General features: G+C 42.9%; 1 protein-coding gene across 1 annotated transcript in view; it reads right to left on the reverse strand.

Moving 5' to 3' along the window:
- The window catches only part of EIF4A3 (eukaryotic translation initiation factor 4A3), a 119,695-nt gene that overhangs the window by 84,991 nt on the left and 10,734 nt on the right, over positions 1–23,970 (reverse strand). Inside the window, exons 3-4 of the mRNA XM_029594489.1 lie at positions 8,188–8,254; positions 7,628–7,690 (exon numbers count right to left, since the gene is read on the reverse strand). Of these exons, the coding sequence (XP_029450349.1) occupies positions 7,628–7,690; positions 8,188–8,254 (130 nt within the window). The remainder of the gene's footprint in view (positions 1–7,627; positions 7,691–8,187; positions 8,255–23,970) is intronic.

Below are 23,970 nucleotides of genomic sequence, written 5' to 3' on the forward strand. Positions count from 1 at the left end.
GGAATGGGCCCTAACCTGAGAAGGCAATGGCTTTCCAGCCCTCCACATAGACTCCCGTGACCACCTCCCTAATCCAGGGAGCTATGATAGCCCGCGAAGCTGGTTCGCCCTGCTTCCTTCCACCGTGAAGAACAAACAGGCGGTCTGTCTTTCGGATCAGTTCCGAGACTTCCAGATACTGCAATAAAAGTCTCTTTACATCCAAATGACTGAGGAGATGATATTCCTCTGCGTCCTTCAGTTTATCTAGGGATGGCAATGAAATGGACTGATTGAAATGAAACTCTGATACTACCTTGGGCAAGAAGGATGGAACAGTACATAGCTGTACCGCCCCTGGAGTCATCTGGAGGAACGGTTCTCAGCACGACAATGCCTGCAGTTCAGAGATGCGACATGCCAAGCATATAGGCACCAAGAACACTATTTTCAAAGCCGGGCCTTACGACCTCGCCCGCAGCCGGATCGCCGTCCTCTTCGGGCCTTCGCCCCGCCTCCACCGGACCCCGACCAATCGCACGAAGGGACAGCCGGGACAGACGGCCTATCAAGGCAGCCCTCGCTGGGCTTTAAAACGCCCGCGAACACGACACTGCCTCTTTCCTTCCCGGCGACCGTGAGATAGGAGGGAGGGCCTGCGCGATCGGCGCCGAGGACCCACCGGGGTAAGGTCTAGCAATTTGCACTCCTACCCCAAGCAGGTCCTCTCGCCGACCACGAGGCCAGCCGGGCCTTACGACCTCGCCCGCAGCCGGATCGCCGTCCTCTTCGGGCCTTCGCCCCGCCTCCACCGGACCCCGACCAATCGCACGAAGGGACAGCCGGGACAGACGGCCTATCAAGGCAGCCCTCGCTCGGCTTTAAAAAAAACACACCAAGCTAGGCGTCACGCGCCGAGCGTCACGCGCCGAAGGGGCGAGACAAAGGCCCCTTTGTCTCGCCCCTTCGGCTCAGCCCCAAGGAATACACGATCCTTGTCCACAGATGACTCTATAACTAGCCAACGGCTATGGACAAACGGAGTTTCCGGACCGGACAAAGCCATCACGCACCAACCCCTGCCAATCACCTCAACTAATCCATTCCAGCCACAATACAGCACCCTTTACTAACCCCCAGCGTCCATCAAAAACAAATCAGAATTCAATCCAGCCCTCACAGCATCCACTCCAGCATTTCCAGCATCCACTCCAGCAGTTCCAGCATCCACTCCAGCAGTTCCAGCATCCATCCTAGCAGACTCTGAACGTACCCAGTGTTATCCGGCGACCGGGTACGTACCCAGTTACAGACGTACCCTATTCATAACCCTAGCAAATCAACATACAATGATACACAGCTACTCCATCCCCATACTCAAAAGAAAACCCAGAAATAACTCTCCACCAGACCCCATTCAGACACCCAGACAACAAAGACTCATCAACATCATGACATCTCCCATTACACAACTTCTAGGCCTCTCATTATTCACTTTAACCTTATTCAATGCACAGTCACTTTCCAAAAAAATGCACCTTCTCAATGATTACCTTATTGACAACAACCCCGACATATGTGCAATAACAGAAACCTGGTTAAAACCCACTGACATATCATTAATAAACCAACTTCCAACACAATCCTTCGACCTTTTCTCAATACCTAGACCGAAAAAGAAAGGAGGAGGAATTCTACTTGCTGCAAAAAAACAATTGGGCATAACCCTACAACTATCATACTCCACTTCAAAACTAGAATGCTCCATATTCAAATCTCAACATCTACAAATATTCCTCATCTACGCCACACCAGGAACTCTAGAGGCTAACCCCTCCCCTCTAATAGAGATGATAGCCAAACACTTAAATTCAGACAAACCAACCATCATATTGGGAGACTTCAACATTCACGTGGACTCCATCCCTCAATCCACTAACTGCGAAACCTTCCTCACCTCCCTCAGTCACCTTGGATTCTCACAAATAATCAACGGGCCCACTCACAAAGCAGGTCATACATTAGACCTCATTTTTATCAACGAGAGCTGGTCCATCCATACCAATCCCACCTGCACGCCAATCCCCTGGTCAGACCACCAGATCATAGACACAACCCTCAAAATGAAAAACACACCACCTACAAACATCTCCAAAACCATCATTCATTTCAGGAAACCATGCTCACTGGAGTTACTCACCGAACAATGCTCTAAAGATCTCAAACAAATAGACCTCTCAGACGCCAACACAGCCACCTCTTCATGGATCAAACTCACGAACAAAATAGCGGACCAGCTCTGCCCAACCTCCTCAAAAACAATCCAACCGGCAAGAGACAACAGAAAACCGTGGTTCACCCCGGAACTCAAAGCCCTAAAACAAAAACTACGAAACAAAGAACAAAGCTGGAGAAACAACCCCTCACCCAAATCCAGACTGGACTACAAAGCCACCCTCAACACCTACAGAAACGCCATACACAAAACAAAAAAGGACTTCTATGCAAAAAGAATTCATAACTTCATCTTCGACTCTAAAGCTTTATTCTCTTACATTTCATCCCTCACCAAACCAACGCCACCTTCCATTCCAGACCAACTAGCACTCAGCAAAGCCAACGAATTAGCCACTTACTTCAAGACAAAAATCTCAAACCTTACTAGCTCACTTACAACCCATCAAACCCTTCCAACACCTCACAGCACATACCTACCCACGCTGAATTCTAGTCTAGAGACATTCGAGCCCACATCAGCCATGGAGATCGAAAATCTACTTAAAAAAATTAAACCATCTTCACATCCCTCGGACCCACTCCCTACTAATCTGCTCACCGCCATCCCTAGCACCGTCGCAAAACCTATTGCGGAAATCATCAATACCTCTCTAGTCATGGGCACAGTTCCTAATCAACTAAAACTTGCAATCCTCAAACCCCTACTGAAAAAACCAACTGCATCACCCACGGACCCAGCCAACTTCAGACCCATTGCAAACCTGCCCCTGATCTCCAAACTCATGGAAAAAGCCGTAAATAAACAACTTTCCGAATATCTCGAGGAGCACAACATTCTTTCCCCTGCACAATACGGTTTTCGGAAATCACTAAGCACAGAGTCCCTTTTGCTTTCTCTCACTGATAATTTACTTTTGAACCTGGAGAAAAAACAGTCATTCTTACTGGTCCTGTTAGACCTATCATCAGCGTTCGACACGGTAAATCACTCACAACTACTAGAACAATTATCAAACATAGGAATCAAAGGCACAGCTCTCAGTTGGTTCAAATCGTTCCTATCAAACAGGTTTTACAAGGTCAGAATTAACAACAAGGAATCTGACCCCATCCTATCAGACCAAGGTGTACCACAAGGTTCATCCCTCTCTCCCACCCTGTTCAACATTTACCTCCTCCCACTCTGCCATCTCCTATCACAACTCAAGCTTACTCATTACCTCTATGCAGATGACATCCAGATCATCATCCCCATCACAGAATCAATTCAAAAAACCTTCGACTACTGGGAGAATTGTCTTCAACCAATTAAACATCTACTCTCCAGCCTGAACCTGATTCTAAACTCCAGCAAAACAGAGTTGCTACTGATTTCCCACAAACCAAACACCCACGTACCCAGCCTGGCACAAAACATGGAGCTCTCTGCAGACGTCAGGAATCTAGGAGCATGGCTTGATAACCAACTTAACCTAAAAAAATTCATTAACACAACCACCAGGGATTGCTTCTTTAAACTACAGGTCCTAAAGAAACTAAAGCCACTCCTTCACTTCAATGACTTTCGCCTCGTTCTTCAATCCATTATTTTTTCGAAACTTGATTACTGCAACTCAATCTTACTTGGCCTCCCCTCTAACAGCATCAAACCCCTACAGATGGTACAAAATGCCGCAGCCAGAATCCTAACTAACACTAACAGAAGAAACCATATTACCCCCATCTTGAGCAACCTCCACTGGCTACCCATTAAACAGAGAATCCTTTATAAAACCTTAACCATCATTCACAAAGCAATCCATAACGACGCACCTATATCTCTACAAATTCAACTTAGGCCACACTTATCTTCTAGACCCATCAGAAACGCCTACAAAGGCACATTAGTCGCAGCTCCTGCCAAATCAACACTAAGAAAAAGAGCTCTCTCCACTGCAGGACCACACCAATGGAATGCGCTCCCACCAGACCTACGACTCGAACCCAATCTACCAGAATTCAAAAAAAGGTTAAAAACCTGGCTCTTCAGGCAAGCATTCCAATTCCCAGAGTGTAAATAAGCACCTCCTCCTGACTTTCAGATCCAACCATTGTAGGGTGTCACGAATTGCTTGACACTTAATTTCTTACACGTAATTTCTTACATGTACTTGCTTAGTCGCAATGCCTATTTAACAGTCATTTAATAGAGGACATATTATATAACCGTTTACTGCAGTCGATATACGCTACTAAAGTCCATTGTAAAAAGGGGAACACACACATACCATTCAAAACACGAACAAGGTTATTTACTATTTGTTAAATATTATTGATACTCTCATTGTTCCTTGTAATAATGTTAATGTTAATGTTCATTGGTTGATTGTTATTGTTCAATGTTCTATGTAAAAAACCCCGGTCTAACCTCCCAGACCAGGGCAACCTTTTTGTTACATGTAAACCGGATTGATTTGTATTGCATACAGGAATTCCGGTATATAAAAATTAAAAATAAATAAAATAAATAAATAACCGCAAGGAAAGACTGCACAGCGGTCGAAAGAAAGAACCTGCCAAAAAATCCAATACTAAATTAAGATTCCACAAGGAAACTGGCAACCGTAAGGGAGGTCGAAGGTGCTTCACTCCCTTCAGAAAACAGGTTGCGTCAGGATGAGCTGACAGGGAGGCCCCATTCACCTCACCCCTGAAACAGGAGAGAGCCGCTAAGTGTACCTTCAAGGAGTTAAGGGCCAAACCTTTATTCAAGCCGTCCTGCAAAAATTCCAGAAGAGGGATTTTGACCATCTGAGAGAGGACACCAGGCTTCAAATTCTCTCCAGACCCGTACATACGCTAGGGACATGGAGAATTTTAGAGTGCAGACTAAGGTGACAATTACCACCGCAGAATATCCCTGCTGCATCAGGCGAGCCCTCTCAAGGGCCAGACCGTAAGCCGATTTGTCGGAAGTGATCTCGACCCACTGTTGGTAAAAGAGAGACAGACAACCCCCTATCTCCTCATCCCGAAGGTGGGTCGGTACGAGCCTGAACCTGCCCCTCTCTTGGGCTGCTGGGTAAGAAAGGACTGAGACCTCCCAAGAGGTCGCGACCTCTGAAATGTCGAATTTCTGTAGGGGCAAAAATGCTGGGAACCCCTGGAACAACCCCTCAAAGGCAAGGGGCGCTGTAACTGCTTCCTCTTATCTTCCGGTAACCAGGGAACTGGAGATTTGCCACATTTACTGGCCAGCTTTTACAACTCACTCCTGAATAGGAGTGATCCTTTAAAGGGCATCTTTGTAAGATTAGCTTTGGAGGTTGCATCAGCTGACCAATTCTGCAGCCATAGCTGTCGTCTGGTTGCCACCACTGAGGCCACTCCTCTGGCTGAAGTATGGACTAAATCAGAGCCTGCATCTGCTAAAAAGGCGGTAGCAGTTTCCATAACCGCTCTGAAGTTCACCCCTGAGACATTCACCTCCTGAAAAAAAAGTAGACACGAACAAGACACCAGAGCGCAACAAGAAGCAATCTGTAAGGTCATTGCTACAGCGTCAAAAGGCTTGTTTAAGGACAGACTCCATCCATCTATCGTGTGCATCCTTTAAGGCCGCTCCTCCCTCTACTGGGATAGTTGTTCGCTTTGAGACGGCACAGACAAGTGATTCCACTTTAGGGAAACGCAAACATTCTCTTACTGCCGGATCCAGAGGATATAGAGCTTCCAATGCTCGTCCCCCTTTAAAACTTGCTTCTGGAGCATCCCATTCCAGGATCAATCAACTCCTATATGGCGTCCATCACTGGAAAGTAGCAAGAAGCTTTCCGCAGGGGGATCAGAATTGGATTCTTCCTTGGTTCAGTCATAGAATCCGCCCCAGGAACTCCCAGCGTCTTCAAGGTCTGGGAAACCAGGGCCAGCGATTCGTCTCTGTGAAAGAACCATAACATGGTCCGATATGGTTCCAACCCAGGGGGGATTTCCCCATCTTCCAAGGAATCTGGGGGTCCTCCTCTTTGTCCTTGCCATCCGGGTCCTTACCAGGAATACCCTTGATAAGGTGAGGCATGCCTTGGGTCTGCCAGTAGGAATGGGAGACGGAGGGGGGTCACCAAGTGAGGGTCTGTCCAGACAGGTCAGAGAGGCAGCAGATTGCACCTGTACGAAGGCTTGTAGCCCCTGGATAAACTCCACCCAAGAGAAGGCAGCTGGATCCATGCCTAATCCAGGAGGTACTAGGTCTGGGCCCAGCTGAATTTCCCTCTCCCATGAATAACCCAGTCAAGGGCGTACTTAGGTCCAGCGTACTGCCAGTTAAGGCTGTGATCAACCCATCATCTGAATGGGAGGAGCCTGGCTTAGCAAAATCCAAGGAGGCCAGCTTTCCTTGGGCTTCCTCACAGTGCTGATATAAGTTGACGTCCAGGTCAGGCTGTTAAGCCCTAATATGACAAGCGATGCAGAGAGCAAGGCGCTTAGGTTTCTTATGTTGCTGGCACCATTGGCAGCGGTGGCTGTGCGTTCAATCGGCTCGCGCTTAAAATTTATGCGCACAATTTACAAGTATCTAGATGTGGCGAGGTGCATGCACAGTCCCTGCACATAGCCTTCCTGTATCGCTTGCTTTCGAAGTTGTGCGCGCAGGGACGCACCCGACATTATGTGCACAGCATGTGCACAGAGCTGATGCACTGTCGTCCTAAGGAGGGCAATACGGCATGCGCAAGATAGCGCCACAGTGGCCTACTGCATGGTGTGCTGACCAAGCCTATATATAGCGGGACCTAGCCCATTGGGGACTGCTCAACCCGCTTGGAAATCCAATTCCCCTTACCCCAACAGGAGCGGGAACAATGTCTGTACTGCGCGCCGAGCACAGAGACCGGGGAAAGTCCTACTAAAAATCATCTCTGAATCTGAAGGTAAATCTTCTTTAGTTTTTTTTTTTTGTTTTTTTTTTAAACTTATATGGCTCAGCGCTTACTGGCTGAGTACAGAGACGGTCTCCGGCTGCGGGGGAGAGGGCTTTGGCCATCACCACCACACTCAGTTTCCTGCACCTGCTGCCTTTCAGCTGCCTAAGCAGCAAAGTCCACACCAGTCTACAATTTAAAATGCAGAATCTTTCCTTCCAAAAAGTACAACAATCCCCATAGGGAGAGATACGTCCACCATCTGCTGGAGAAGGAGAATACTGGAGAGCTGAGGTCATGCAGGAGTATATGTACTGTGACGTCAGCTTTGCAATCTGACTCTGTCCCCATCTGCTGGCAGGGGAGCATAATCCATTGGTCCTGAGTCCATTTGTCCACACGCTAGGAAATGCAGAATTTCACTATAAAAACCTACAACTGTACAGATAGCAAGGTTTCAAAAAGCAGATAACAGAATGGTTGTGTTTGCTCTATCTCGGTGAACTTGCCTTCTGGATCTGCCCTGCCAGTTCTCTGGTTGGTGCCAGGATCAATGCTTGCGTTTCACGAACCTGTGTAATAACAAAGAGAAGAATTAAAGAACCAGGCTACCAGCTGTGTTTATTAAACTTCCTTGAAAAGTCCAAAACTAAAATTTGTTTAACCTATGATTTATAATACACAAAACATTGGTGCTTTGGACAAGGGTTATTATTCAAGATGTCTTCTTTTTTTTTTTTTTTTTTAAATAGTCTTTAACATTCAATCTGTCTTCTAAGGATTACATCATTTAAATTACAAAAGACTGTTGATCAGGCAATATATGATTAAGAAAAATTTCTTACTCTTCAACTACCTTTGCTTTACTAACCTTAAAATGTACTCGAATGTAATTTCACAGGATAAGCTCATAATAAAGGATTATTCTGTACCCCATTTGAAAAGTCTGGTTATTTCAATTTTTCTTTAACCTACAAATAAATACAACCAACTCCCTAGCAAACGCTTTACAGCAACACTAGAAACTTAACCATCAGAAGTACAAACAAAAAGAAACAAATTCATTTACCTGAACGTCCAAACACTGGAGCACAGAAATACAAAATGTTGCTGTTTTGCCGGTACCAGACTGGGACCTTGAAGAAGACGGGACAGTGTTTTGAGTTAGTGGGGTTTGGTACACTGCTAAGAAATCAACAGTACATGAGAGAAAAAATAAAAAAAAGACATCATATGCAAGTCCCTATGATGAAATTATAGCTTTGCCTCATTCTGGGGGTGGGGTTTACAGCTGGATGGGTAACACTAGAGATGACAAACAACATGGACAATCACAGATACCAGATTGCTCAAAATTCGGCACCTGGTGCCTAAAAATCAGTATGAGACGCCCTGGGTAAGTCAGTATATCTCCCCAAGTCTCATCACACCTTAATGTATCTGGATATCATCACTACTCTTTGTAGCCTACATCCACCCTCCCAAAGCTATTATAGAACCTTCCAAAATTCCACCAAAACTTGGTAGTGATGGTTCAACCTGTATAGTTATTGTACAGCAGCCTACCTCCCGTAACCCCTCTACAGCTCATTTTCTTTTCACTTGTTTTTCTTTCCTCCCCTCACTCCAGCTTCTTGCCCTTCCTGTTTCTGGCCTCATACCCTTTCCCTGGCCACTTCCTCCTATCCCTTCCAGCCTCCTCTCCCCTTCTCCATGATAATACTTTCTCTGCACCACAGGACAGTTGTAGGTTTTTATAGTGAAATTCTGCATTTCCTAGCGTGTGGACAGCAGCTGTGGTGGATCTCCCTCCGGCCTGCAAAGCTATTAAAGCCCAAGATTCTTAAGGGTGGCTATTCTATGTGGTCCATGCACTGAAATCAGCTACAGCTTTCTCATCAGGGGTGGCTTGGTATCCAGGTGTGTTAGGACTGGAAACCTCTAGAGCAGTGTTTCCCAACCTTTGGCATGACAGGAACTAGTTAACTACCTTCCTTAATTTATGTAGACCAACTGCAGCAATGACGAACAAGGAGTAGAGAGACATTTTTATTTATTTACTTGATTTTCTATACTGATCTTGGTGTATATCTTCACACCGGTTTACAGTGTTTCTTAAAGCATAAAATACAATTTTTCAGAATAAAACAAAAATACAATAAAATTTAAACCAATCAAAGAAACCATCTATCATATAAATACTTAAAATAAAATAAAAATACATAAATTAAAATACTAACTATAAAAACAAGAGTCAAAATAAAATAAAAACACAACAAATTACTAACTGGCTTCTACTTGAAATGCTTGTACATACAACCATGTTTTTAGTGCTTTCTTAAATTCTTTTAAATTTCTCTGGAGCCTTAATTCAGTGGGTAATGAGTTCCATAAGCCTGGACCAGCCAATGAAACAGCCCTTTCCCTGACAGAAGTAAGTCTGGCAGTAGCGATAGAAGGAATCGTAAGGAGTCCTTTACCCGCTGAACGTAGATTTCGCTGAGGGGTATAAACCACTGTTTATGAAGAGTTGTTACTCACAGCTTCTAGAAGGGCAATGCTGTTTGCGTGGATATAAAGAATATCAAGAGCTCTTAGTTCTGCATTGGATCACTGATAGCTTTAAGGTCTGTCACTCTGTGACTCATCGGAGGACTATATAATGATTAATAATAAAAAATTAAAGTTACAGCAGGTTTTTATGTTTTGCACTGTGTTGTAATGTAACAGTAGATTATTGCAACAATAACATTTTTTGTATGTTAAGTTTGAAGTTCAATTTAATCTAAGTTAAAATCTTTACATGAGCGCTCATGTTTTGTCATTACACGTGTGTGTTATTCCACGTGTGTGTCATTCCACGTGTGTATTTTTATACCAACAAATGAACACTAATGAAACAGTATTATAGAACATCCAATAAAACATTTTATTATTATTTATACTAAAGAATTATTCTCTTTTTTTTTTAAACTGGTTACTGACCAGTATACATGAAGAAACTGTTCCAATGCAATAAAGAGATGTAATCACAAAAAATATTTCTACAACAAAATGTTTGAAAGTTTCATATATGTCATTCTGAGGTCTGAATTAAAGCCTCTAATTCAAGAACACAAACCTCTAAGTGGCTAAGCTTAGCAGAAGATCAAACAAAGTAAAGCCAATGTTGTAAGTCTGACAAACATAAGCAATACACTAGAAAAAGTGACCGTCTGGTTTAAAAAGCAGTGCTGACTCGCAGCTTCAAATGAACAATTCTTCAGAGGAACCCCATATACATAATGAATTAGGACAAAATGGCAGTCCGGTTTGAAAAGCACTGCTGACGCAGTGCTTTTTTGCTTCAGCAAAAACCCCCTATACACACATACACACACAGTTGTGTTCATAATTTTTCCCATTGATAGCAGGGCTGAATTAGCCATGCTGTCATGGGATCTGTCAATCAGGCCCAGGAGGCGGAGCTTGTCAAAGCAGAGAACAGAGCTTTGCTCTCTGCGGCTGCGCTTGTGTTCCCGCGCAGGAAAGTAACGGAATCTCCTCAGTCTGTTTTTTCCGCGAGCGGGATCGCACGCGGAAACCCTGTCGTTGTGGCAAAGTAATGTCGGTCACGGACGGACACGACAGATGTTACAGATGCCTAGGACCAGATCACAAGCGGGAAGATTGTGAATTTTGCTCTAGGATGTCACCTAGAGCACTAAAACAAAGGGCCTACAGGCTTCAGGAACTTTTTGCCTCAAAGGACCCGGAGGCTCATTCATCGCCCGGCCCACCGACTTCATTGGCTCCATCAAAAAAGAGAACATTTTCGTCGGATCCTCAATCCTCCACTCTTGGAGGTAAGGAGAACGCAAAACGACAAAGGCCAATGGATTCTAAGAATTCCACAGAGCCTGTAGAGCCGCAACGTACCATATCGGCGCCAGAAACCTCTGCGCCGACACCTTCTGCGCGTAAGGGGCCATATGCGCACGAAAAAGTATCGGCGCACATTACTTCAGCGCCGGGAGAGGGATTGGCGCACAATTCGAACAAACAGGCGCACACGGAGCAGAAGAAGCTACCGAGCAGACCAAATACACGCACGGCGCCATCGAAATCTGCGCGTACGGCTCCAACTCCATTGAGATCTATGCGCACGGCGCCGAAGACATCGGCGCCAATAACCCTTGTGCGCACAGAAATAAGATACGCGTACAAATCTACATCCGCGCATAAATCTACATCTGCGCATACATAAGAACATAAGAAAATGCCATACTGGGTCAGACAAGGCATACTGGGTCAGACAAGGCATTACTCATTTCAGATATTACAGAATGAGTTGGAACGACGACGTTACCCTTCACGAAGCTCTTCTTCAGCCTCTTCACCAATAACGTCATCTCGTTCACGTATTTCCTTTTCTTCTGGAGCTGATACCATAGAATTTACAAAAAAACGTAGGAAATCATCACCTTCTTCACGTAGAAGTCATACAGACTCGTCGTCTAACTATTATCATAAGCACTCATGACACTCTCACCATAAAAATTGGCAAAGAGGAGTGCTACATGGAAATAAGCCCTTCGACTTCTAAATCATCTCATAGACCGCCTTCCAATACCTTCTCACAAAGAGAGGCAATACAGATTGTTTCCTCTAACACTTCTACAGATTCAGAAGATTCGAGGAACATATCAATCAATAAAATACAAAACGACAGAAAGGTACCTAATACTTCACCTCAGAGTAACTCAATGCACCCTAAAGCAGGTGTCTCACGAGAACCAGATGGTCGTATGACAATGCCCTCTCATACAAAAGAGGCATTTTATCAATTGTCGCAATCTTTAGCAGGTTTTTATGAAACGCTTCAGTCATCATTCAAAATGACTAATATTGCTGATGACAGTTCTCCGGAACACAAAGCACAGCCTACTACCATAATAAATCGACCAGCCTTGCCAACTCATACACAGGATACATCTTTTGATTCTCCTTCAATACAAACATCCCCATCATCTACGGGATTCCCGTCGGATCCGCAGGAACAACCTCAGGAACCGTACTCCCCTCTGGAAGACCTTACATACCCAAAATTCCTAGAAAAATTGGGTACAATACTGCATCTAGAGGTCCAAAAAGAAGCAGACCCTAGAGCAGAAACCCTTGGTCTCCTAAAGATTTTTGATACTCCAGGGGAACCTGTCTGTTTTACAATACTTATTGTATTTTCATGGACATGTGAGTTGTTTGATCACTCTGCTAGTTCCGCTGTAAAATTTGATTTAGTGAATTATACTTGTTTGGTATAACATGACATGGTTCCTATGGAATTTTATATTTACATTTATATGTGCAATGTTTGTTTATTATTATGTATGTTTTTATGTATATCGCCTAGACCTTTTTGTGTTAGGCGTTTAATAAATTTTCTAAATGAAAAATGAAATGAAATGAACCAACATCTCTTCCACCACAAGAGCTCCTGCATTCAGTCTTACAGAAGTCCTGGGATGCGCCTTACGCAATTGCAGCAGTTTCCAGGAAAACAGACATAAAATTTCGTATGAGAAAAACATCACCATACACTCTACCACAATTACCTCACGCTTCAATTGTAGTAGAATCGGCGATGCAAAGATTTAAGAAAACAAAGTCGCATTCCTCATACCCACCAGGGAAAGACAACAAATATTTAGATGAGTTTAGCAGGAAAATATACCATAACTCGATGTTGACTGCCCGAATTATGCACCATCAATTCTACATGGTACAATACCTATATGAGTGCATGCAAGCTATGAAGGGTATGCTTTCCTCAACGGCGGATCAGATACCTCCGCCTCTTCATGACATGGAAGAGTGTTCTCGACACCTTTTGAGATCAATCTACGAAGCACATGAAACATCATCCAGGGCATCAGCAACAGCCATTGCAGCCCGCAGACTAGCATGGTTACGTTCAAGCTCGATACGTGAAGACTTGCACGAGAAACTAACAAACCTCCCATGTATAGGAGATAACCTGTTCGGAGAAAGATTCCAGGACACAGTAGGTAAATTGAAGGAAGAAGCTCTAGCAGTACAATCATTAACATCACATCCTACTTATTCGACCACACGTTGTTATATCGGATCTACTCATAGGCAATCATATGCCAGGAGACCCTATAGATCTTATCAGTCTTTTCGTACCCAACCATACCCTTCCTACCAGCGTCCTGCTCCACAACACAATACTCAAACCAACATAGAGGTAAACCACGCAACCAGAGACAGCAGGCACAAAGCCGACTACCGCAGCAAAAGTGACTTCATCTTTTTAGTAACTCAGCCGCCACCACAACATCAAGCTCCACCAGGCAGAATTCGTTCTTGCCTGGAAGCCTGGGAAAGAATAACATCGGATCAATGGGTTTTGGGGATAGTACGTCACGGTTACCAACTCCAATTTGCCACAAAACCCATATTGCCTCATCTTTCCACATTCAAGATTCACAACCCCCATCCACAACTGGGGGAGGAAATTGCTTTGCTTCGCAAACAAGCAATTCGACAAATTCACCCACGCTCCAAATCAGCAGCATTTTATTCCCCATACTTCCTCATACCCAAGAAGTCGGGGAGCCTTCGCCCTATACTAGACCTAAGGGAATTGAACAAATTTCTCACCAAGGAGAAATTCAAACTGGTGTCGTTGAAGTCAATTCTTCCTTTCATTCAAACCAACGATTGGATGTGTTCCATCGACCTGAAGGATGCTTACACACACATTCCAATCCATCCATCCTCGTGGCGTTACCTATGCTTTCGCTACAGACATCAACTCTACCAGTACAAAGCTCTTCCCTTTGGACTGTCGGCTGCACCCAGAGTGTTCACCAAATGCATGATAGGGGTGGCGGCTCATCTCAGGAAACAAGGCATAACCATCTTTCCATATTTGGACGATTGGCTCATAATCGGCCCAACTCCCAACATCTTACTAGATCACCTCCATCGGGTGATACACTGTGTACAGGAACTAGGATTAGTGATCAATTTTCAGAAATCACACCTGCAACCAACACAGCAGTTGCAGTTCATAGGTGCATGCCTGGACACTACGTGCAACAGGGCACAGAATATCACACTTCCGTCACCTTCTACATACCTTGAACCATACTCAGAGACCATCAGCGAGACAGGTCTTGGTAGTCCTGGGCCACATGGCGGCGGCGATTTTCACGGTTACCAACACCAGGCTACACATGAGGCACCTGCAATGGGGACTAAAACGCCAATGGAAACAACATTCACAACCATTGATGCAGAAGGTATCGCTGACCGCCGAAATGAAAAAAAAAAGAGATAACATGGTGGCTCCTAGACTCCACCCTGTCCAAAGGAGCGTTGTTCAGTCCCCCTCCTCACAATGCAGTCCTAACCACAGATGCGTCTCACAAGGGCTGGGGTGCATACCTCGAGATTTACGAAACACAAGGGTTATGGACAATCTCGGAACAGAACCTGCAAATAAATTTACTGGAGCTCAGAGAGATTCGCAATGCATTACGAGTATTCCAAGTCCACCTGAAAGGACACAGGGTCATGATCTACACGGACAATCAAGTGGCGATGTTTTACATCAACAAACAAGGAGGGTCTGGTTCATGGTCCCTTTGCAAGGAGACCCTGATAATTTTCGAACACGCTCACCGAAATTCCATACATCTCCAAGCAACTTACCTACCAGGGGTTGCAAACACAAGAGCGGACAGACTAAGCCGCATCTTTCTCCCCCACGAATGGCCCAAGACATATTTATGTAGTGGGGGACACCTTCGATAGATCTCTATGCAACAGAGATCAATGCTCAAGTTCCCAAATTCTGCTCGATAAGACCAAGCCAATTCAGGATCACTCAAGATGCCTTCCTCATTCCATGGACGACAGGCCTTCTGTACGCCTTTCCTCCCATACCACTCATAACAAGAACAATTCAGAAGTGCATAGCGGGCAGAGGAGCGGAGGAATCACCTGCTTTAATTACCTGACGATTTCGCTGCTGGACGAGGAAGGTGAGGTGGGAACCCAGCCCTCCCTGAGCTCTACAGCTGTTGTTTCCTGATTTCCCGGCAGCGCTGACGTCATCCAGGGGCGACTGGCTAAAGTTTAAAAGCCAGCCCCCTGCGGCACATCTCCGAGGCAGAGGAGCGGAGGAATCACCTGCTTTAATTACCTGATGATTTCGCTGCTGGACGAGGAAGGTGAGGTGGGAACCCAGCCCTCCCTGAGCTCTACAGCTGTTGTTTCCTGATTTCCCGGCAGCACTGACGTCATCCAGGGGCGACTGGCTAAAGTTTAAAAGCCAGCCCCCTGCGGCGCATCGACGCCACCGGCGCGTCGCCGAAGCCGCGCGCGCCAAAGGGGTGCGCGGCTTTGCTGGAAAAGGGACAAAAATCTTGGAAGGTTGTTTTTAATTACTCGCTCCTCTAAAACGGAAGAAACAGAACAATCAGAACTCGTGAGTAAAATATTCTTTATTATTTTTCGATCTCCGCTCCAAAGCCTTCAAATCTTCTTTAACACAAGGGAAAGTTGGCTTATTATTAAGGTTTGTGGATAAGTTCGCTGGACTTGTAGGTTGAAGCCTGTGGGATATTGAAAACTTATGCCTCATACCAAAAGGAAGGCAAGGATCAGGGAGATGACAACTTCATCTCCAATATCCGAACCTTCACAATCACAAATTCCAGCTTATTTTCTACCAGCACCCACCAATAACCCGGTGAATAAGGCCATTGAGGAATCTGGAATAGAGCGGATCCCAGATCCTCTGGCCGAGGCATCTTTGAGTCCCGGGGCCCCTAACACTCCTCCTCCACCAGGAGAAGGAAACCAAGCTAAGGAGGGCCAAAGTGAACCAACCACTCTGAAAGGAAATTTATTGCAAGATTTAAAGCCCGAAGAGATTACAATGGACTCTATATGGTTAGCTATAAAATCACTAGAACAGGCTATTCTTAATTTAACCAAGGCAACAGAGTCATCGAACCAACGCTTTATAAGAATTGAGACTGAAATTTCAAAGTTGGAGGAAAGTCAACATGTAGTAGATGAGAGATTGAATAACTTGCATGGTTGTTATCAGAGATTCACAAAGGTTGAGATTCTTTATGATAAAAGGCTTGAGTCCATTGAAAATTCTCTAAAATACTTAAATCTAAGGGTTTTAAATTTTCCAAGACATGATATGATTTCACCTTTAGATATGTTTAAAGAATATCTTACTGGTGTATTACATATGCCCCAGGAATCTATACCCCCCATATCAAAAATTTACTATGTGGCAAAAAAAAAAAAAGAGACTGATGTAATATCAAATGTTAAATCAATAGAACCACAGTTAGATTTGTCTGAAATAATAGAAGCAACTACAGAAACAGTTATTGTGAATAGGTCGATATTGCATGTATCATTTGTTTTTGCATCAGATAGGGATGCTGTATTTCGTATCTATATGAGAAAAAGAATGGAGAAATTTCATGGGGCTCCAATATGGATATACCCTGATTTTTCACGAGAAACACAGATGAGAAGGAAAAAATTTCTAGCTCTGAAATCAGAGATAGAAAAAAATGAGGGAAAAATGATTATAAAATTCCCATGTAGATGTGAGATATTGCGTAATAACCAGAGATATATCTTTTATGAAGTTTCACAGTTAAGAGTGTATTTGGATTCTCTAGCCCATGAATCCTTAGCCTTGGGTAGTGAGGCAAAATAAATAGAGAGTGGGTACAGCCTTAATTTTTCAGTTGTTCTCAGTGATTTTCATTGATTTTCCTTTAACCGCTCAAGATTTCTTCACTTTCCTTGTGGATGATTATACTTACTATATACAGAATCAAATGTGACTGCAAATGGTTATTGCTGTATAAATTGTATTTCTTTTCTGTAAAGAATAATTACTAATTGTATACTTGAAATGCATAAATAAATAATAATTAAAAAAAAAAAAAAAGAGAAGTGCATAGCGGACAAAGCTCAACTGATACTCAAAGCCCTGGCCTGGCCGAGGCAACCATGGTACAGTTTCCTGCTTAGACTATCCATCAGGGATCCAATTCGATTACCAAATCGACAAGATCTTCTCTGTCAAAATCAAGGGACACTTCTACACCCGCTACACTCATCTCTACACTTGACAGCTTGGAGATTGAAAGGCTCCTTCTGACAGAACAAGGAGTTTCCACTTCAGCACAATTCATTTTGTTAGAATCCACGAAACTCTCAACCAGGAAAAATTATAGCTATAAATGGAAACGTTACTCTGCCTGGTGCACTTCCAAAGGTATACCACCATTGGACTGCTCACCGGAGTTGCTCATTGATTATCTTCATACACTATATGTAGCTGGTCTAGCAACATCATCCAGAGTTCACCTCAGCGCCATAGGCGCCTATCATAGACCAATCAATGATATTCCTATATCCAATCACCCATTACTGACTCATTTCATGAAGGGGTTAACTCACATTCGTCCTCCGGTATCTAAACCTCCAGTTCCATGAAACCTCAACAGTCTTGGAACAGCTCATGCTGTTCCCATTTGAACCCATGGACTCGGCACACATTAAATACCTCACATGGAAAGTGGTATTCCTGGTTGCAGTAACATCAGCACGAAGAGTTAGTGAGTTACAGGCCTTGTTCCATTATCCTCCATATTTGCAATTTCATCACCAGAAGGTAGTTCTCCGAACTCACCCATCCATCCTACCGAAAGTAGTTACCCAATTCCATCTCAATCAAACCATGGAATTACCAACTTTTTTCCCTAAACCGCACACAAACGATATGGAAAAACTACTGCACACACTAGATTATAAAAGAGTTTTAACACACTACAAAGAAAGGACAAACTCGGACTCCCGAGTTTCTCAACTCTTTGTCTCCTTCGACCTGAAGGCACCTGGATTACCAGTGGCTAGACGCACCATCTCCAGCTGGATAGTATAGTGCATCAAATTCTGCTATGATAAACAGAATTTACAATTACATTCTACTCCTAAAGCTCACCAAGTCAGAGCAGTAGCAGCCTCCTGGGCACACCTGAAGAATGTACAACCCATAGACATTTGCAAGGCAGCTACATGGTCATCGCTTCATACCTTCATATCTCACTACTGCCTTGACCAACAAGCAACCACTGATGCGAAAATAGGGCAAGCAATACTGCAATCTCTATCCTCCAGTCCACGGTGACTGCCACACTGTCAAAGATCACGTGCAAACACATATCATAAATGACGTGATCGGGAGCTTGGGACTCCCATGACAGCATGGCTAATTCAGCCCTGCTATCGACGGAAAAAAGCAAGTTTGCTTACCGTAAACGATGTTTCTGTAGATAGCAGGATGAATTAGCCATACTGACCCACCCTCCTCCCTGGCAGTCACCAAGTCTTCGACTACAATGATGCTTAATCACAGACTGAGGAGATTCCATTACTTTCCTGCGCGGGAACACACGCGCAGCCGCAGAGAACAAAGCTCTGTTCTCTGCTTTGACAAGCTCCGCCTCCCAGGGCTAATTGACAGATCCCATGACAGCATGGCTAATTCATCCTGCTATCTACGGAAACATCGTTTACGGTAAGCAAACTTGCTTTTACATACCTCTGGCAGAATTTGTAAGATGTATAGCATATTAAGAAAACATGAGTGACCAGATGAAACACATCTGTTAGTTTAATTTGTAGCATTAAAAGTATTTGAAAAGCACAATCATTAAACAAACCTTAGCCATAAGGGAAATAATAAAATAGTCCTGTTCAAAAGTTGCATACCCTTTGTACTTGATATCATGTACTGCCCCCTTTAGCATCAATGACAGCATGCAGTCTTTTGTGATATTTGTGAATGAGACCCTTTATTTTCTCATGCACTAAAGCTGCCCATTCCTCTTGGCAAAAAGACTCCAGATCCTGTAAATTCTTTGATTTTCTAGCATGAATTGAATGTCTGAGTTCTCCCCAAAGTGTCTCAATGATGTTGAAGACTGATGGCATTTCCAGACTCTTCACTTTCTTCTGTTCTAGCCACTGAAGGGTCAACTTGGCCTTATGTTTCGGATCATTGTCATGCTGGAAAATCCACGAGTACCCCATGTCCTGGCTGATGAATGCAAATTCTCCTCCAATATTTTCTGATAAGATGCTGCATTCATCCTGCCACCAATTTTGACTAAATTCCCTGTTCCGCTGGAGCTCTCAACCCCCAAAAGCAGCAGAGATCACCCTTCATGCTTCAAGGTAGGGTTAATGTGCTTCTCTTCACAGGCCTTGTTAACTCCTCTCCAAACACAGCATTTGTGGTTGTGACCATAAAGTTCAATTTTGCTCTCATCACTCTAAATTAGTTTATTCCAGAAGCTTTGAGGCTTTTCTAGGTGCTGTCTGGCGTATTTTAAGTGGGCTGTTTTGTGGCGTTGGTGCAGCAATGGCTTTTTTCTGGCAACTCTACCACGCAGCTTATTTTTGTTCAAGTATCTCCTTATTGTGCTTTCTGAAACACCCTCACCAGTTTCGGAGAAGCCTGTATTTCAATTAAAGTTGCTTGTTTTTCTTTGCATCTCGACAAATTTTCCTTGCACTTGTGTCTGAAATATTTCTTGGTCTACCTTGGTATTAACAGAACCTGTAATTTTCCACTTCTTGATCAGAGTTTGAACAGTACAGACTGGCATTTTCAAATCTTTACATATCTTTTTATATCCTTTTCCTGATTTATAAAGTTGAACTACTTTTGCTCACAGATCATTTGACAATTCTTTTGCTTTCCCTATGCTTCAGTAACCAAAGTCAGTGCAGCCCCAGATGAAATTCACAAGGGTTTCTCTGGAGCTAAGAAGCTCTCTGACTATTTTTACAAAGACACTAATTACAATCAAACAAGGCACCCTTCATTGCTATCCAAACCTGTGTGTGGCAATTTGAGTGCTTATTATCAGCTCAAATATCCAAGGGTATGTAAACTTTTGAACAGAAGCATTCTATTATTTCCATTATTGCTATGGTTTAATGACTGTGCTATGCTATGATGCATAATTTGTTTCAAATTAAAACTATTAAAAGTAACATGTTTTGTCTGATCACTCATGTTTTCTTAAAATTTTACACATCTTACAAATTCTGCCAGGGATATGTAAACTTATGAGCACAACTGTATGTATATATATATAGCATAATACCTTTTTATTGGAGTTTTATTGTACTAATTTAAAACATCTTAACTAGCTCTCATCCAGCAACAGGCATTTAAAAAAAAAGAAAAAAATACCCTTCTCTCACCACCCAGCTCATCACAAAAAAAAAAATAATAAAATGATAGGAAATCCCTCCATCTCTCTCCCTTAGCCATCAAACAACACTACTACAATTCTATAAATACCCCCACCCCCAGTGTATTTTTTTCATTTAATTTAACACACTTTATAACTCACTTGTAAAACACGTTACCCAAGCAGTAGTACAAAATGTAAAACAAACAATAAACAATAAATAGTAACATAAAATATCTAAAACATAACAGATAATTAATCCAGCAATACACAATCACTAAGCTAATAGATTAAACTAAATATTCCTAATGCACCAATATTCCCGTAAAATGATCACCCTCCCCACATACATTATTTTATCTATTGTTTTAACCTCTATTTATGTTAAGTCAATATATTATTTTTTTATTATGTATTTTACTATGAATGTTTTATTGTAACCCGCCCTGAACTTTGGAGGGTGTGGGAAATAAATACTTTTTTTTTAAAATACATAAATAATGCAATAAAACATTGCACGGTCTCATGAAATTCACAATATCAACTCAACGCAATTATTCCATATCGCGATCCCTACAAGGGCTTCTTTTTTCTCGATACTTATTGTGGCTTCCTCAGGGGAAATATAACTTCCTGAAGATATCAGCAGACATTTAAAAAAAATCACCATAGCCCAATAACTTCCTTAATGCTGCTTCCTTAGGAATATTTAGTTTAATCTGATATGTTAGTAATATGTATTTTTTTTTAATATGGTATGGAATGAATGGGATGGATATGTGTGGGGGATGCTGATATAATGTTTTAATTGAATGTTTTTGCTATCCTAATAAAAAGTGTGTTGTATTTTATGTTTCTGTTCTGATTTGTGGATACACAGCACACTGGGGATTTATGGTTTATTATGTGGCAAGTTCTATAAAACTTGGTAATAGCCATACCTCCATCTTAGACAGAAGAAATGGACAAAGATGTACTGGAAATTGGTATGAAAGGAGAGGTGCTATTGCTAGGGGATTTCAATCTGGTGGATGTTGATTGGAACATCCCTGTTGCAATATCTTTTAGAAGCAGGAAGATCATGGATTCTCTACAAGAAGAACTGTTCTGTCAGCTGGTAACAAATCTACACGGGGGGGGGGGGGGGGGGGGGGCACGATACTGGACCTGGTGTTTACCAACAGGGACAGTATCTCTGATGTTGCAGTGGATGATCATCTGGGACCCAGCGATCACTGGACGGTGTGGTTCAGTATTAGAGTGCAGGAGGTGAAGGTTCACTCAAAGGCAAGAGTCCTAGATTTCAGGAAAACTAACTTTGTTAAAATGGGAGAGTGCCTCCAGGAGTCATCAACTAGATGGGAAAATCTAAGGCAGTGGTGGCCAACTCCGAGCCTTGAGGGCTTCAGCAGGCCAGGTTCTCAGAATATCCACATGAGATGAATTTGCATACAATGTTGGCAGTGGATTCTTTACTTTGGATATCCTAAAAATCTGGTCTGCTTGTAGCTCTTGAGGACCAGAGTTGGCCACTCCTGATCTAGAGGAAATAGAAGAAAAGCAGGCAAAACTAAAAGGAGATATTATAAGAGCAAATTAGCTTGTTGTTAGGAAAGTAAATAAAGGAAAGAGGAAAAAGAGGCTCCTATGGTTTTCCAAAGAAGCAGCTAAAAAGATAAGGGAGAAAAGGCTAGTGTTCCTATACTACAAGAGATCACAGGAAGAGGAAGACAATACCTGCAAAAGCTAAGAGAAGTTAGGAAAGTAGTCAGGAATGCAAAAATTAAAAGGGAAGAAAAAAGAGCAAATATGGTAAAACAGAGGGAACAAGTATTTTTTTTTTGTACATATGTTAGTAATAGAAGGAAGTGCAAAAGAGAAAAACTGCATAACAAATATTTGTTTGAAATTGACTGTAGAAGGACCAGGAGCACAACCACATAAAACAAACAATTATAAGACTAGAAGTCTCAAAAAGATATAGTTGCGATGGAGAAGGTACAGAGAAGGGCAACCAAAATGATAAAGGGGATGGAACAGCTTCCCTATGAGGAAAGGCTTGAAGAGGTTAGGGCTGTTCAGCTTGGAGAAGAGACGGCTGAGGGGGGATATGATAGAGGTCTTTAAGATCATGAGAGGTCTTGAACGAGTAGATGTGACTCGGTTATTTTCACTTTCGAATAATAGAAGGACTAGGGAGCATTCCATGAAGTTAGCATGGGGCACATTTAAAACTAATCGGAGAAAGTTCTTTTTTACTCAACGCACAATAAAGCTCTGGAATTTGTTGCCAGAGGATGTGGTTAGTGCAGTTAGTGTAGCTGGGTTCAAAAAAGGTTTGGATAAGTTCTTGGAGGAGAAGTCCATTAATGGCTATTAATCAATTTTACTTAGGGAATAGCCACTGCTATTAATTGCATCAGTAGCATGGGATCTTCTTAGTGTTTGGGTAATTGTCAGGTTCTTGTGGCCTGGTTTTGGCCTCTGTTGGAAACAGGATGCTGGACTTGATGGACCCTTGGTCTGACCCAGCATGGTAATTTCTTATGTTCTTATAAACCTCAATCGATTTTCCAAAAAGTATGTCGCTGAGGAGCTAACTAAGCTTAGTATAGATAAGGCAATTCAGCTGGATTGGATACATCCAAGGGTACTAAGGGAATTACAGTCCTAACAGCAATGCTGGCTGAACTTTTTTTTTTGTAATTTAATGTTTATTAAACGAAACAGATGAACCATAGCACAATGAGGACATACAGTGCCGTGAAACCATATACTTCTGTAAGACATTGCCATTAACATGCTACAATAAAATAAAAATATTCAAATGCTGCTGACTTTCATTATTATACCCCCCACCGCCCAGACTCCCTGTGGTGATCAGGGTATCTATACAGAACATGTGTGTGTGTGTATATAGGTACATATATATATATATGTGCTGACAAAGACGAATACCCAAGAAGAACTGAACCGATACAAAGCATACGGACCCCAAAAGAAAGTAATAAGTGAGAATAAAACACTCTAGTAAACTAGCCCGCCTCCAATAACTGGTATTAGAGGCGGGCTACTTTTCCATGGGCCACCCTGTACTACCATCAATCCTCCCTTCACCCCAGTCTTAAAATTCCCAGGAAGAGCCACAACCAAGATAGGACCATTGCAACATTACCCCGGGACCATCCCACCCCAAAGCAACAGCCCAAATTAAACAATCACATGGAAAGCTACAACCCAAGAAAGAGATCTAGGTGTCATAGTGGATAACACATTGAAATCGTCGGTACAGTGTGCTGTGGCAGTTAAAAAAGCAAACAGAATGTTGGGAATTATTAGAAAGGGAATGGTGAATAAAACGGAAAATGTCATAATGCCTCTGTATCGCTCCATGGTGAGACCGTACCTTGAATATTGTGTACAATTCTGGTCGCCACATCTCAAAAAAGATATAATTGCGATGGAGAAGGTACAAAGAAGGGTTACCAAAATGATAAGGGGAATGGAACAACTCCCCTATGAGGAAAGACTAA

The sequence above is a fragment of the Rhinatrema bivittatum genome, chromosome 3 (assembly GCF_901001135.1).
Source record: "Rhinatrema bivittatum chromosome 3, aRhiBiv1.1, whole genome shotgun sequence".
NCBI classification, from domain to species: Eukaryota; Metazoa; Chordata; class Amphibia; order Gymnophiona; family Rhinatrematidae; genus Rhinatrema; species Rhinatrema bivittatum.